The 14,135-nt window shown below is 51.1% G+C and overlaps 1 protein-coding gene across 1 annotated transcript; it reads left to right on the top strand.

Moving 5' to 3' along the window:
• The first annotated feature begins 8 nt into the window (after positions 1–8).
• On the top strand, positions 9–11,138 carry Myorg (myogenesis regulating glycosidase (putative)). The gene is made up of 2 exons (XM_057790834.1): positions 9–386; positions 3,776–11,138. The coding sequence occupies exon 2, from the start codon at positions 3,837–3,839 to the stop codon at positions 5,985–5,987; it is 2,151 nt and encodes a 716-aa protein (XP_057646817.1). The 5' UTR covers positions 9–386; positions 3,776–3,836; the 3' UTR covers positions 5,988–11,138.
• The last annotated feature ends 2,997 nt before the right edge of the window (positions 11,139–14,135 follow it).

Consider the following 14,135-nt stretch of genomic DNA (forward strand, 5'->3'; position numbering starts at 1 on the left):
GGCCTGGGGATAAATCAGGCTAGCGGGTGGCCAGCTCATTGCTGGGCGGTGCCTGAGGCGGGAGGTGGAACCCGAGGCACCAATCTAAAGGCGGGCCCAAAGGGCAGAGCTCGGGCGGTGAGAAGAAAGTTCCGGCAAGGCACTCCGAGCTTCAAGAGACTGTGGGGGAGGGGCCGGGCGACAGGGGTGGGACTGGAGTCCCAGGCCTGAAACCACATTGGACGACTGGGCGTGGCTGAGTAGCCCGAGGGCGGGGCGCAGGAGGGGCTCAACATTTCCCAGCCAGCAGCAACACGCAGGGTCTGTGGCTGCTCAACTTCTGCTAGCGTGGAAAGAATCTGCCGGTGAATCGCTTCTTCCCCTTTTTACGTGTGGTGGTCAGTGCGGTGAGTGAGCCCAGTGGGAAGACTTTGAGGCCGAGGGGTGCCGAGCTGCCTGAGGAGCACAGTTCCTGAACTTTCTCTCGTTGGTAGAGCGACCCTGGACACCTGAGCCCCTCCTTAGGCCAGCGGTTCCCGGCGGGCGACCGGTCCTTTGACCTTCCTCTGCCCCTTTGGGCCGTGTTGGGTGTGGCGCCGAGGGTGGGTGTGAAGTATTCCAGGCTGTGTTGGAGTGCAGTCACTTGATCCTTGTGGATCCTGTCCCTGAGCAGGGGAGGGAGATGGGCAGGATCGAATTACCTTAGACATTTCCACTCCTCTCCCAATAGTGTCCGACAAAGGACTCGGCCTTAAGTGGCACAGTTGGGCTGAGCTGGGTCCTCGCCCTTAAACTGTAAGCTAGGGGCTTGCAGCCAAATCTGAGGTTGAGTGTGAAGCGAGCGGGAAGAGGCTTCTTAGGCTGAGCCTATAGGGAGGCCCATCCCACCTGCTAGCTTTAGCCTGTGTTTGACCAGATGGCAGATGCGACAGATTACAGGGGTCTTGAACGCCACTAAGACTGGAACCACAGAGTTCCTCCCCGACAGCTGCAATACCAGATGCCATTAAATTGCCCCTTTCACACCCCTAAAATCTTTCTGATCTGCCTGCGGCAAGCAGAAGCTACAGCAGCCCTTGAGAAGACAGGCCTCACTGGTCCACGCCCATCTCTCATTATGGAAGGTGGAGGCAGGATTTCGGATCCCAGGAAAGTCGTTACCTGGGTGATTGCTGACAAGCCCTGTTTTCCCGTCTGTAAAAGGGACACAACAGCTCACCGTGTTAATGGTATCAGATACTACTGGTTCCTCTAGAAGAACACAGTGAGGCCCCATCAAAGTGAGTACTTAAATCTGTGGGCTCCTGTCCTTTATCAAAGAACCTAATAATTCTAAACATTGTTTCTCGGAACCCAAGTGTTGAAAGGGCCTTTGAGGCCATCAAAGTGAGCTTTTCAGGCCTCCAGGGGTCAAAAGAGAAGGCCAACTCAATATGGATGTTTTGAAGTTGAGGGAGACTTTCCTGTTTCGAACCAGCCCCTATCCTTTAATCCCTTAGTGCCCAAAATGTAGCCTTGGTTCCACTAGAGCTTTGTGAGAGGATCAGCAAAGGACAGTGCTCCCTCCGGGAGGCTAGGGCGGTCTAACTTGTCTAGGCAGAGAGGAAATAAGAGGCTCTTCCAGGCTGGGGTTGGGCAGTGATTGGAGAGATGAAAGATTGTGAGGGATAAAAATGGTGATCCCAGCAGAGGGAGGCAGAGACAGGAGCATCTTTCAGGCCAGCCTGGTCTACAAAGAGAGTTCCAGGACAGCTAGTACTGTTACACAGAGAAACCCTGTCTCGAAAGAAACAAAAAAGAAAGAGAGGAAAAAGATAAAAGAGAAGAACGATGTGAGTATTGTCTTCCAGGGTCAACATTCTGCTCTGCACCTGACTTTTTTTTTTAAGACTCATTTATTCTTATTTTGTGTGTATGGGTATTTGCCTGACTGTATGTGCACCATGTATGCAGAAGCCAGAAAAGGGCATCAGATCTCTCGGGACTGGAGTTACAGTCGTGAGCAGCTATGTGAGTGCTGGGATTTGAACCCTGGGTCCTCTGGAAGTTAAGTACTCTCCTGCCCCTGGCAGAGCTGGATGAGTAGAAGAGCCTGGATAGTTTTTCACCTTGGAAGTCACTGGAGACAGACAGACAGACAGACATTGGCATCTGGGAAGCGGCTAATTACCATTTGCCAGTCTCTCCCCCCCTCCCCAGCTGGGGAGTTCAGCAACCCTCTGGCTGGTAGTGTGTCTGTCTGCCTGTGTTTGCATGTGGCAAGTGCTGCTTCTTTGTTGGACTCTGCCCTTGAGGGTTGACACAGGAAGACTTGGTGGCCTTAGCAGAAGGGTGAGACAAACCATCCCCCAAGCCTAAGTTTTCCTGCAGACATATCATGTGAACATTTATTTTTCATTTTTAAAATATTTTTATGGTTTATTTAACTTTATTTTATGTGCATTGGTGTGAAGATGTCAGATCCCCTGGAATTGGATCTTCAGACAGTTGTGAGCTGCCATATGGGTGCTGGGAATTGAACCTGGGTCCTCTGGAAGAGCAGTCAGTGCTCTTAACCACTGACTGCCATCTCTCATGTGAACATTTCTATGTGTGGTGATGGGTACTTGTTCCCTGAAGAGCTGATAGGCTAAGGAAGAGGTTATCAGGCTAGATGGCTGAAATCTACCAAAGCAGAGCCGGGCGATGGTGGCGCACGCCTTTAATCCCAGCACTTGGGAGGCAGAGGCAGGCGGATCTCTGTGAGTTCGAGACCAGCCTGGTCTACAGAGCTAGTTCCAGGACAGGCTCCAAAGCCACAGAGAAACCCTGTCTCTAAAAACCAAAAAAAAAAAAAAAAAAAAAAAAAAAAATCTACCAAAGCAGGTGAGTTGAGGGTTTAAGCTAGGGAATGAGCTTGGTAGGCTTGGGATAGGTCTGGCTGGACATGGAATCAGAGAGGAACTGAGCTCAAATGCGGTGACGTATGCTTGTAATTCCAGCTGTCCAGAAGTTAGGACAGGAGGAACCCAAAGTCAGGGCCACTCGTCTGGACTGCATAGAAATGTAACTGGAACCCCATCAGGTCTTGAGCCTTGAGTACAAAGCTTGCAGCTTCCCTCCTGGGAGCAGGGAAGAAAGATGAGCAGAGACATGGGCTTGATGGTTAGTGGCTTAGAGCCAGGTAGAGTTTGTGGGCAAAGAGGGGCGGATCAGAGAAGCCAGATCCTTCGCCAAGGTCCTGCCCCAGTCCTAATGCCGGGCCCCGGCCCACCCTCCTCCAAACCAGTCTCTGTGACTGAATGTGGCTTTGAGTGCTCTCTTTCATTTCCAGATAGCCATCTAGCTGGACTCAAGATCAGATTCCATGACGGAGCTGTCCCTTTCCCTCTTGTCATTGCCTCCCTAGAGACAGAGAAGCCAGCATCCTGGCTGCCCTGTTAAAGGTCTCAAGGGATTGGCTGGACCATCTGCCCCCTCTTACCGTGGCCTCACATGTGATAGAGCAGGCCCTCTTCTTAGCCAGGGCTTCTTGAGTGCTCCTTCTTCAGGGGCTGCCTGCTTCCGCTGTGATCCTGGACAGAGCCTCGCTTCTCCAGGAAAAGGCAGAAGAAGCATGCTCCAATTCACTTGGTTCTCCCCATTCACAAAGTTCTCACCGATTTGGCAAGCAGTGGGGCCTGAGAGGAAGGAGGGTAAGACACCTGGACAAGACCCTGCCTTTGCCATTGTCAAGCTCTTAGGCCCTTCTACTAGGCTGCAGAAATGGAAATACGCTGGAAGGGAAAGCTCAGTGTTCTCTCTCTCCCCTTTGCAGACTCCAGCAGGCCAGATTCAGATGGGCTTGGTGCGGTGGTTCCTTCCTTAGCTGGGGACTAATGTCCCAGAACTTTCGGGAGAAGAGCCAGGCCTACCCGCGACACCGACCTAGTAGCAACGCAGGCCCTAAAGGCCTCGAAGTCACCCCAGCAGCAGCCATGTACACTTTCCTGCCTGACAATTTTTCACCTGCCAAACCCAAGCCCACCAAAGAACTGAGGCCTCTGCTGGGCTCGGCGGTGTTGGGACTACTGCTGGTGCTGGCGGCGGTTGTGGCCTGGTGTTACTACAGCGCCTCGCTACGCAAAGCCGAACGCCTGCGCGCAGAGCTGCTGGACCTCAATCCTGGCGGCTTCTCCATCCGTAACCAGAAGGGTGAGCAAGTCTTCCGCCTGGCCTTCCGTTCAGGTGAGCTGGACCTGGACTCCTGTAGCCGGGAGGGTGCCCGGCTTGGTTGCTCCCGAACAGTCGATGAGCGCCCGTTGTACTTCTTCATCCAGACTGTAAAACCCAAGGACACTGTCATGTGCTACCGCGTGCGCTGGGAGGAAGCTACACCGGGGCGTGCTGTGGAGCACGCCATGTTTCTGGGAGATGCTGCGGCGCACTGGTATGGCGGCGCAGAGATGAGGACGCAACACTGGCCTATCCGCCTGGATGGCCAGCAGGAGCCTCAGCCATTTGTCACGAGCGACGTCTACTCTTCTGACGCCGCCTTCGGGGGCATCCTCGAGCGCTACTGGTTATCTTCACGCGCGGCCGCCATCAAAGTTAATGACTCCGTGCCCTTCCACCTGGGTTGGAACGGCACGGAGCGTTCGATGCGGCTGCAGGCACGCTACCATGACACGTCTTACAAGCCACCAGCTGGCCGTACTGCAGCGCCAGAGCTCAGCTATCGCGTGTGCGTGGGCTCAGATGTCACCTCCATCCATAAATACATGGTTCGGCGTTATTTCAACAAGCCATCCAGGGTACCAGCAGCAGAGGCCTTCCGAGACCCCATTTGGTCCACGTGGGCGCTGTATGGGCGCGCCGTGGACCAGAACAAGGTGCTGCAATTCGCCCAGCAGATCCGTCAGCACCGCTTCAACAGCAGCCACCTGGAAATCGATGACATGTACACACCCGCCTATGGCGACTTCGATTTCGACGAGGGCAAGTTCCCCAATGCCACTGACATGTTCCACCGCCTGCGAGAGGCTGGCTTCCGTGTCACACTTTGGGTGCATCCGTTTGTCAACTACAACTCGTCGCGCTTCGGCGAGGGCGTGGAGCGTGAGCTGTTCGTGCGCGAGCCCACGGGCCGGCTGCCAGCGCTGGTGCGCTGGTGGAACGGCATTGGCGCAGTGCTGGACTTCACGCGCCCAGAGGCCCGAGACTGGTTCCAGGGACATCTACGGCGCCTGCGCTCACGCTACAACGTGGAATCCTTTAAGTTCGACGCGGGTGAGGTCAGCTACCTGCCCCGGGACTTCAGCACCTACAGGCCTCTGCCCGACCCCAGTGTGTGGAGCCGACGGTACACCGAGATGGCGCTGCCCTTCTTCTCGCTAGCCGAGGTTCGCGTCGGGTACCAGTCACAAAACATCTCCTGTTTCTTCCGCCTGGTGGACCGCGACTCGGTATGGGGCTACGACCTGGGCCTGCGCTCTCTTATCCCTGCCGTGCTCACGGTCAGTATGCTGGGCTATCCGTTCATCCTGCCCGATATGGTGGGTGGCAACGCGGTGCCAGAGCGCACAGCCGGCCGCCAAGATGGGCTGGGGCCGGATCGCGAGCTCTATGTGCGCTGGCTGGAGGTGGCGGCCTTCATGCCTGCCATGCAGTTTTCAATCCCGCCCTGGCAGTACGACGCAGAAGTGGTAGCCATCGCGCACAAGTTCGCCGCTCTGCGCGCCTCACTCGTGGCACCACTGCTGCTCGAGCTCGCTAGTGAGGTCACCGACACTGGCGACCCCATCGTGCGCCCCCTGTGGTGGATCGCACCGGGGGATGAAACCGCTCACCGCACCGACTCGCAGTTCCTTATCGGGGATACGCTGCTGGTGGCGCCGGTGCTGGAGCCTGGTAAGCAGGAGCGTGATGTCTATCTGCCCGCCGGCAAGTGGCGCAGCTACAAGGGTGAGCTTTTTGACAAGACGCCGGTGCTGCTCACGGATTACCCGGTCGACCTGGACGAGGTCGCATATTTCACTTGGGCGTCCTGACCCTCTTCGAGACCTAATAGGAATCCCACAGCCCTAATCCCAGCCTTCAGGCAGAGTTTTAATCCTTTACCATACCTAAATGGTGCACCCTCAGGAAGTTCCCACCTATGTTCCTCCTAGGAAGTGGGCACTGACTTAAAAGTACTCCAGCCAACAGCTGGAACAACCCCCTGCCCCAGTGCACAATCCTAACAGCCCCACCCCACCCCAGACGTTGACTCCAGTCTTCAGAAACCTCTTCCCTGGGTCCGAGGCCAGAGAACTCAGGACAAAGGTCTGTTCTTTCTGTTACACAGGGTCTGGTTTTAAAAACACACAGAGAAACCTCTTTTCCCCCTGACCTTTGTAGCCATCTTTGTCCTCTGAGATGAGGAACCGATTCTCTTCAAAAGTTCCCAGATAGTTTCCTACCATATTTAGAAAGTGTACCTTTAGCTGGGCAGTGGTGGCGCCTGCCTTTAATCCTGGCACTTGGGAAGCAGAGGTAGGAAGATCTCCAAGTTAAAGGCCATCCTGTTCTACAGAATGAGTTCCAGGACAAGCCAGGGCTACACAGAGAAACCCCGTCTTGGAAAAAAACAAACAAAACAAAACATAAAAAGAAAGTGTACCTTCTTGACGACAGCAGCGAGGCCCTGAGCTGCTAACACACACCTGAACAGTGATTGACCTGGTCCTACTCCATCTGGGGAAGAAAAGATACAGACGTTTGGTTTGGCCAGCTGACAAGGAAGCAAAAGGTCTCTTCCTAGGCAGCAGGAGAGCTGGGCTCAGCCTGAACTAATTGTCTCTGTGAACAGACTCAACACTACACTAACCTATTCGTGTATATTCTGAATTCAACCTGGACCCAGCCCTGGGCCGCAAGTGCCTAGTGGGCAGATTTGCAGGGCCATGCAGGCCGGACTTGATGCCTTAATTCAAGAACCTGTGTCTATGTGTATGTGTACACATACTTATATCTGTGTGTGTGCGTTTGTGTGTGTGTGTGTGAGAGAGAGAGAGAGTGTGGGTGTGTGGGTGTGAGAGAGAGAGAGTGTGTGTGTGTGAGAGAGAGAGAGGAGAGAGGGTGTGTGTGTGAGAGAGAGAGAGAGAGAGAGAGAGAGAGAGAGCGAGGAGAGAGCGCCACCGTGGGTCTCTAATCCACAGAATGAATGGAATATCCCTGAGGCTGGACAAGTCTAGAGAGAGGAGGATCCAGGGGCAAACTCAAGACTTCGATTGTTGAGCTAGCCCCTTCCCAAATGGTTTCCCTAGGAGGACGCCAGCCAAGTTTAAGGATTCAAAACGCTAGAGCAGGCCTGAGGAGGTGACTCCAGTAGGTGAAGGCACTTACTGGCGAGCTGACAACCTGAGTTCAATCCCTAGGTCATGTTTTTTTTTTTTTTTTTTTTTTTGAATTTTCGAGACAGGGTTTCTCCGTAGCTTTTGGAGCCTGTCCTGGAACTAGCTCTTGTAGACCAGGCTGGCCTCGAACTCACAGAGATCCTCCTGCCTCTGCCTCCCAAGTGCTGGGATTAAAGGCGCGCGCCACTACCGCCCGGCGGCCTAGGTCCTGTTGTAAAAGGAAATAAACAGCCCTTTATAATTACTTAACTATCAGCTGGGTGGTGGTGGTCCGTGCCTTTAATCCCAGCACTAGGGAGGCAGAGGTAGGCGGATCTCTGTGAACCCAAGGCTAGCCTGGTCTACAGAGCGAATTCCAGGACAGCCAGGGCTACACAGAGAAACCCTGTTTCAAAGAAGAAAAAAAAAATTACATAGCTGTCTCACTCTGCACACATGCTCAAGAGTGGCCTAAAAGGGAACCATGTTCTTACTCCAGGAGTGATGTGTTTGGCACATGAATGGCATTACACACTGACTCCTGCCAACACATGTACCGGGAAGGTCTTTCATCTCAGAAATTCTCCTGTTCTAAGATCAACTCCAGTCAGGTTTTCATGACTCTGGCTAAGTCTGGGGGAGCGGCTTGCCAGAGAAGGTGGACCCCGAGGACCACCTCTCAGCTTCCCTCAGTGGCTCTGACGGCAGCGCCTGTGCCTGGGTGAGAAGCCCTGAGCTTCAGGGTTCCCACAGACGTCCTTCTCCAGTGCCAATTCTTTTGTCCCTTTTCATTGGCGATGTTGAAGACAGAACCCAGAGCCCCAAGCATACTAAGCAAGCTCTCTTCCAGTGAGCTACTTCCCCAGTTGGTCTTTATTTGCCAGTCAGCTGGGTGACCTTGAATAAGCCGCTCAACCCCACTGAGCCTCTGAAAGTGATGATGATGCCTACCTCCGAGGCCATTTTTATAACGAGCACAGATGTACAGAAAGTGCCTGGCACAAAGCAGGGGCTCAATAAAAGATGGCTCTTGTGGTGCTTGTTGTTTTCTTGTTTAAAAACAAGGGTTCTTTGGGTTTTTATTTATTCATTTATTTACTTATTTGTTTTTTCCAGACAGGGTTTCTCTGTGTAGCTTTGGAGCCTGTCCTGGAACTCACTCAGTAAACCAGGCTGGCTTCGGACTCACAGAGATCCACCTGCTTCTGCCTCCCAAGGGCTGGGATTAATGGCGTGCGCCACCACCGCCCAGCTGGGATTTTTAAAGACTTATTTTATGCATGTGAGCGTCTTGCCTGCATGTGCTTGCAGAGGTGAGAAATGAGCAACAGATCCTCTGGAACTAGCATTATGGGTGGTTGTGAGGCATCATGTGGGTGCCGGGAATCGGACTCAGGTTCTCCGTAAGAGCAACAAATGCTCTTAACTGCTGAGCCACCTCTCCAGCCCCTTCTGGCCTTGTCCTGTCCCCCCACCCCTGCCAGCACCTCTTGTGCAGTCCAAATTTGTCTCTCTCCCTGTACATTGGTTCTGAAAGTCTAACGTTGCTCCACAAGGCCTTGTACTCGCTGGTCTCTCCCTGCACCTAGGCTGCTGTTTACGTGTCAGTGGGGGTGACGTCCAGTAATCTGGAACCCCCTTCTCTAGAGGTAATGGAGAGAACCTAAATGGCCACTGAAGGGGACTTTGGGATAGGTTATGAATGGGTTAAGCTTTAGCCAAGTGGGTTTCCTAAGAGAATTTTGGCCGTTATTCCCCACTTCTGAGTAAAGTGTCTCTGATTCCTGCTTTGAATCCAGAGCAAGCATTCTGCTGGTTCTCCTCCACAAGCACCGGGGACCCTTCTTCCCCAAATCCAGGGTGAGACTGGCCTCTCCACGGCCCCTGTTGAACAAAGGCTTAAAGAGTGGTTTGCTAAAAGCATTGACTCTTTCCTTGGCCCTCCAGGTGCGCAATGGGTTAACTAAAAAGGCAGAGCGAAAGTTTGGTCGATGCCCCCTTGTGCACCTGTTTCCTTTGCACCCAGTCACTCTCGCACAGTCCGGTAGATTCCAGGAACACAGCCCCCATAAACATCTGTGACCAGGATCAAAGCCACCCCTACCCCAGGCAACTGAACAAGGCCTGCCAGACCAACCCTGAGATAATGATCAGCCAGACCACAGTCGGACCAAGGTTGATTAACTACATGCCTCTTGCTCTTGATTCTGTCCCTTTCGAACGTAATCCAGGAGCGAGCGCCTCTAATGCCAGGGCTGAAGACATTGCCCGCCTTGTCTTCCTAGTATAGTTACGCTGGTGGAAATTCCTTTCCTGCTTTTCACTGTTTCTCTGTTTTGGAGTCAGATTTGTCGGATCCCTAGAGTCTGACCTCTAGGATTCCAGCAACATTCCCCCACTTCAGGCCTTGTCGCGACATTCCGCTGGTAGGCCTTCAAGTCAAACCCACACAAGTCTACAACCATACCACCCCAAACATGTCTGATCTCATCCAATCCACTGAGCAGTCAAGGAGAGCTATCCAAAGTTCAGTCATGTCTCTTGAGGGGTGGGGGGAAATCCAAGCTCTGGTTGGTGTTCAAACCTTCAGGTACATATAAGTATAGTTTGAAAAGCATTTGAAGAAACACTGCCTCCTATCCTGGGGACAGCTGCACAGTTATCCCTTGCCAGGAGAGGTCTGCTCAGACTTAGCCTTGAAGGAAAATGCAGTGGCCACTGGGTGGTTTCCTTCCCTTCCATTGTTTGGCTCCCAGGGCTTCGGCACACAACCCCCACAGGGTACACCCCAGCTCCAAGGCACAGGCTGTGTTTTTAATCTTCGAGCTAATCATTTACTTCAGCAAGCCCAAGGATCTTTCCAGCAGCTTGATAAGAGGGGAGCTATTCAGCTTGGGGTGGCAAATTCTCAGTGGCATTGGAGGAGATATGGGAAGGACTCAGAAGGCCGCCCTGTCCCTGGGGTGCTCAGGCCAAAGGATGTGGAAAGTTGTGATGTCATGCTCTGTGTCTTTGGACTGTGTTTTCTCTCCCAGGTGCCTTAACCACTCTAGATTACACAACGCCGAGTGGAATGAGGGTTATGGAAAGTTCTGACTGCCTACCTACGTACAGCCCCAAAGGGGCAGCCGGAGGAAATTGGCACCACCCTCCAGTCCTCAAGTTAGTAAAGAACTGGGTCAGACCAAAGGCTAAGATGAGAAGAGTTCAACATGGGTGACGTGAGGGCCTGGTATATTGGACCATGGTCCCTTGTAACTGATTTTCTAAAAAACGTCTGGATTTTCATCTGCTAGCTGTGTAACCTCTCAGAGTTTGTCAAAATTAACTACTTTTTCCAAGACCATTTCCATACCCTGAAGGAGACAACGAACCATAATATCCCGCCTCTGTCAGGTGCTTTGATCAGGTTGGTAGTCCCAGTGTGGTTCTGTGGCCGGCACAGCCACTTCTCCCACAGGGACTGTGCTGTCTACCAAATGAGTCTGGTCTGCATACTGCCTAGCTGCTACCTGAATTCTATTTCACTCCTCAGGGGTGAGAGTAGAAGCTTGGATGACGTAATAGTCATGCCAGGTGAGATCATAGGTCTGGGACAAATAACAAAACTCCTTGATATAAGCAGAAGGGTTAGTAGAAAAGGAACCTAGCCGCTTTTCTATCTGAGAGAGATCTGGAAGAGAAAAGGGAACATGAACTTTTATAATGCCATCGACTCCCGCCACCTCCCAGAGAGGGCAGAGAAGGGCAGAGCTTAGGTGGGACCTGGTATAAGAGGAGAGAGGAGACTGGGGAGGATTGGGAGGGGGTACCCCGGTGCGCAGAGGAGGTCCAAGGGTGGGGAGATGAGGTAGGAGGGGGAGGAGAGGAGGAAGGTGGGTGAGGTGGAAGTTGACCTTGAACTTCCGGATTAGCAAGGGAGGGGGTAGACAGACAGGGAAGGAGAGAAATGTGGAGAATGTTGCTCCATAGGAGGGGGTTGGGTAGTGTGGGCTTGAGGGAGGAGGGGAGGGACCAGTGCCTCTGCCTGCATGGTCCAGCTGGAATTGTCAGGGTCCCAATTCCCAGATGACCGGGAATTTGGAGGCCTTGCAGCCTTAGCTACCAAGACCAATGCCACAAGACACTGGCTACTAAGGGAAGGGCGAGAGCGCAGAGCCCAAAAACCATGGACGTATGTAAGTTCTGTTAATTTGTATTGGACAGCTCCAATTTATATAGATTTTGTAAGAGGCATCCTAGGGGCGACAGCGGATCTGGCCGTAGAACTGCAAGTGCCTATTTTAAAGTCTATGCCCAACCGCGTGGCCTAAGTCTATTACAGCGTGTCAGCTGAAATAGCTCTTAGGCCTAACGGGATCATGGAAATTGAATGCTAGGTGTCCCTAAAGCAAACAAAGTCTGTCTCAGTTAGACCCAGTCTTGCCCATCTAGTTGCTGAGCTGAGATCAAACTCTTAGCACAGGCCCACTGTAATGATTGTTCTGTCTTTTTAAGAGACAAACCACACCCACTCCCTCCCCCATCCCCTGAGGCAGGCAGGTCTTCCTGCTTGCAGCCTTAATTTCTCTCTTTTCTGGCTCTCAGAGGGGAAATTTGGTTCTCTCTCTCTCTGTCTCTCTGTCTCTTTGTCTCTCTCTCTCTCTCTCTCTCTCTCTCTCTCTCTCTCTCTCTCTCTCTCTCTCTTCCTCTCTGTTCTTCTCCCCTCTCCCTTCCCTTCCAAAACCACTAAATAAATATCCAACCTCACTCTGCATGGTGTGTTTATCCGTCTGTCTCTTGCCCTCTGCCGCCACATTTCTCACCACTGGGGACCAGCCACCTTCAGAGACCTGCCATGTGGTCTCATGTACCATCCCTGTCTGGGACCGGCTGCTCTCAGGGCCTGCTGCCTGCCGCCACCAGGGATCCTCAGCAATTTTTAATAATCCATTACACCACAAGAGTCTGATAATTGACAAAAGTAAGTACGAATGGGTCCGCCAAAAACCCTATAGCATAGACAAGAAAAAGGGACTCACAGATTCAACACAATGCCCATCAAAATCCCAGCAAAATTATTCAAAGACCTCAAAAGAATGGTACTTAACTTCATATGGAAAAGCAAAAAACCCAGGATAGGCAAAACAATCCTGTACAATAAAAGAACTTCTGGAGGCATCACAATCCCTGACTTCAAACTCTACTACAGAGCTACAGTACTGAAAACAGCCTGGTATTGGCATAAGAACAGACAGGAGGACTAATGGAACCGAACAGAAGACCTGGATATCAATCCACACATCTTCAAACACTTGATCTTTGACAAAAAAGCAAAAACCATCAAATGGAAAAAAGAAAGCATATTTAACAAGTGGTGCTGACATAACTGGATATCAACATGTAGAAGAATGAAAATAGAACCCATATCTATCACCATGGACAAAACTCAAGTTCAAATGGATCAAAGACCTCAACATAAAGCTATCCACACTGAACCTTATAGAAGAGAAAGTGGGAAGTACACTTGAATGCATTGGCACAGGAGACCACTTCCTAAATAGAACCCCAGTAGCACAGACACTGAGAGAAACAATTAATAAATAGGACCTCCTGAAACTGAAAAGCTTCTATAAAGCAAAGGACATGGTCAACAAGACAAAACGACAGCCTACAGAATGGGAAAAGATCTTCACTAACCCCACATCAGACAGAGGTCTGATCTCCAAAATATACAAAGAACTCAAGAAATTGGACACCAAAAGATCACATAATCCAATAAAAAAAACGAGTACAGACCTAAACAGAGAACTCTCAACAGAGGAATCTAAAATGGCTGAAAGACACTTAAGGAAATTTTGACATCCTTAGTCATCAGAGAAATGCAAATCAAAACAACTCTGAGATTCCATTTTACACCTGTAAGAATGGTGAAGATCAAAAACACTGATGACAACTTATGCTGGAGAGGTTGTGGGGAAAAGGGAACACTTCTGCATTGCTGGTGGGAATGCAAGCTGGTACAACCCCTTTGGATGTCAGTGTGATTTCTCAGAAAATTAGGAAACAACCTTCCTCAAGACCCAGTAATACCACTTTGGGGTATATATCCAAAGGATGCTCAATCATGCCACAAGGACATGTGCTCAACTATGTTCATAGCAGCTTTGTTTGTCATAGCCAGAACCTGGAAACAACCTAAATGCCCCTCGAGTGAAGAATAGATAAGGAAAATATGGTACATTTACACAATGGAGTACTACACAGCAGAAAAAAATGACAGCTTGAATTTTGCAGGCAAATGGATGGAGCTAGAAAACATTATTTTGAGTGAGGTAACCCAGACACAGAAAGACAATTATCACATGTACTCACTCATAGGTGGTTTTTAAACATAAAGCAAAGAAAGCCAGCCTACAAACCACAATCCCAGAGAACCTAGACAACAATGCGAACACTAAGAGAGACTTACATAGATATAATCTACACGGGAAGTAGAAAGTATAAAAAGACAAATCTCCTGAGTAAACTGGGAGCATGGGGACCTTGGGAGAGGGTTGAAGGGGGAGGGGAGAGGCAGGGAGAGGAGCAGAGAAAACTGTAGAGCTCAATAAATATCAATAAAAAACTGAGAAAAAAAAGAATAAAGACATTATAAGATAATGAAAAAGAAAAAGGGACTCACCAAGATGCAGCCGCTATACCCCAAGAGCCAGTTTTAGCGTAGCGTGGAAAGCTCAGATTGTGGACTAGGGGGCTTTCGACACGTGCCCTATGGCTACACAGAAAGGCCACCCTACACGGTGGGACCTCCAAGATGTTAGGAATTTTCCTAATGCGAGC

Source organism: Chionomys nivalis, chromosome 16 (assembly GCF_950005125.1).
Source record: "Chionomys nivalis chromosome 16, mChiNiv1.1, whole genome shotgun sequence".
NCBI lineage: Eukaryota > Metazoa > Chordata > Mammalia > Rodentia > Cricetidae > Chionomys > Chionomys nivalis.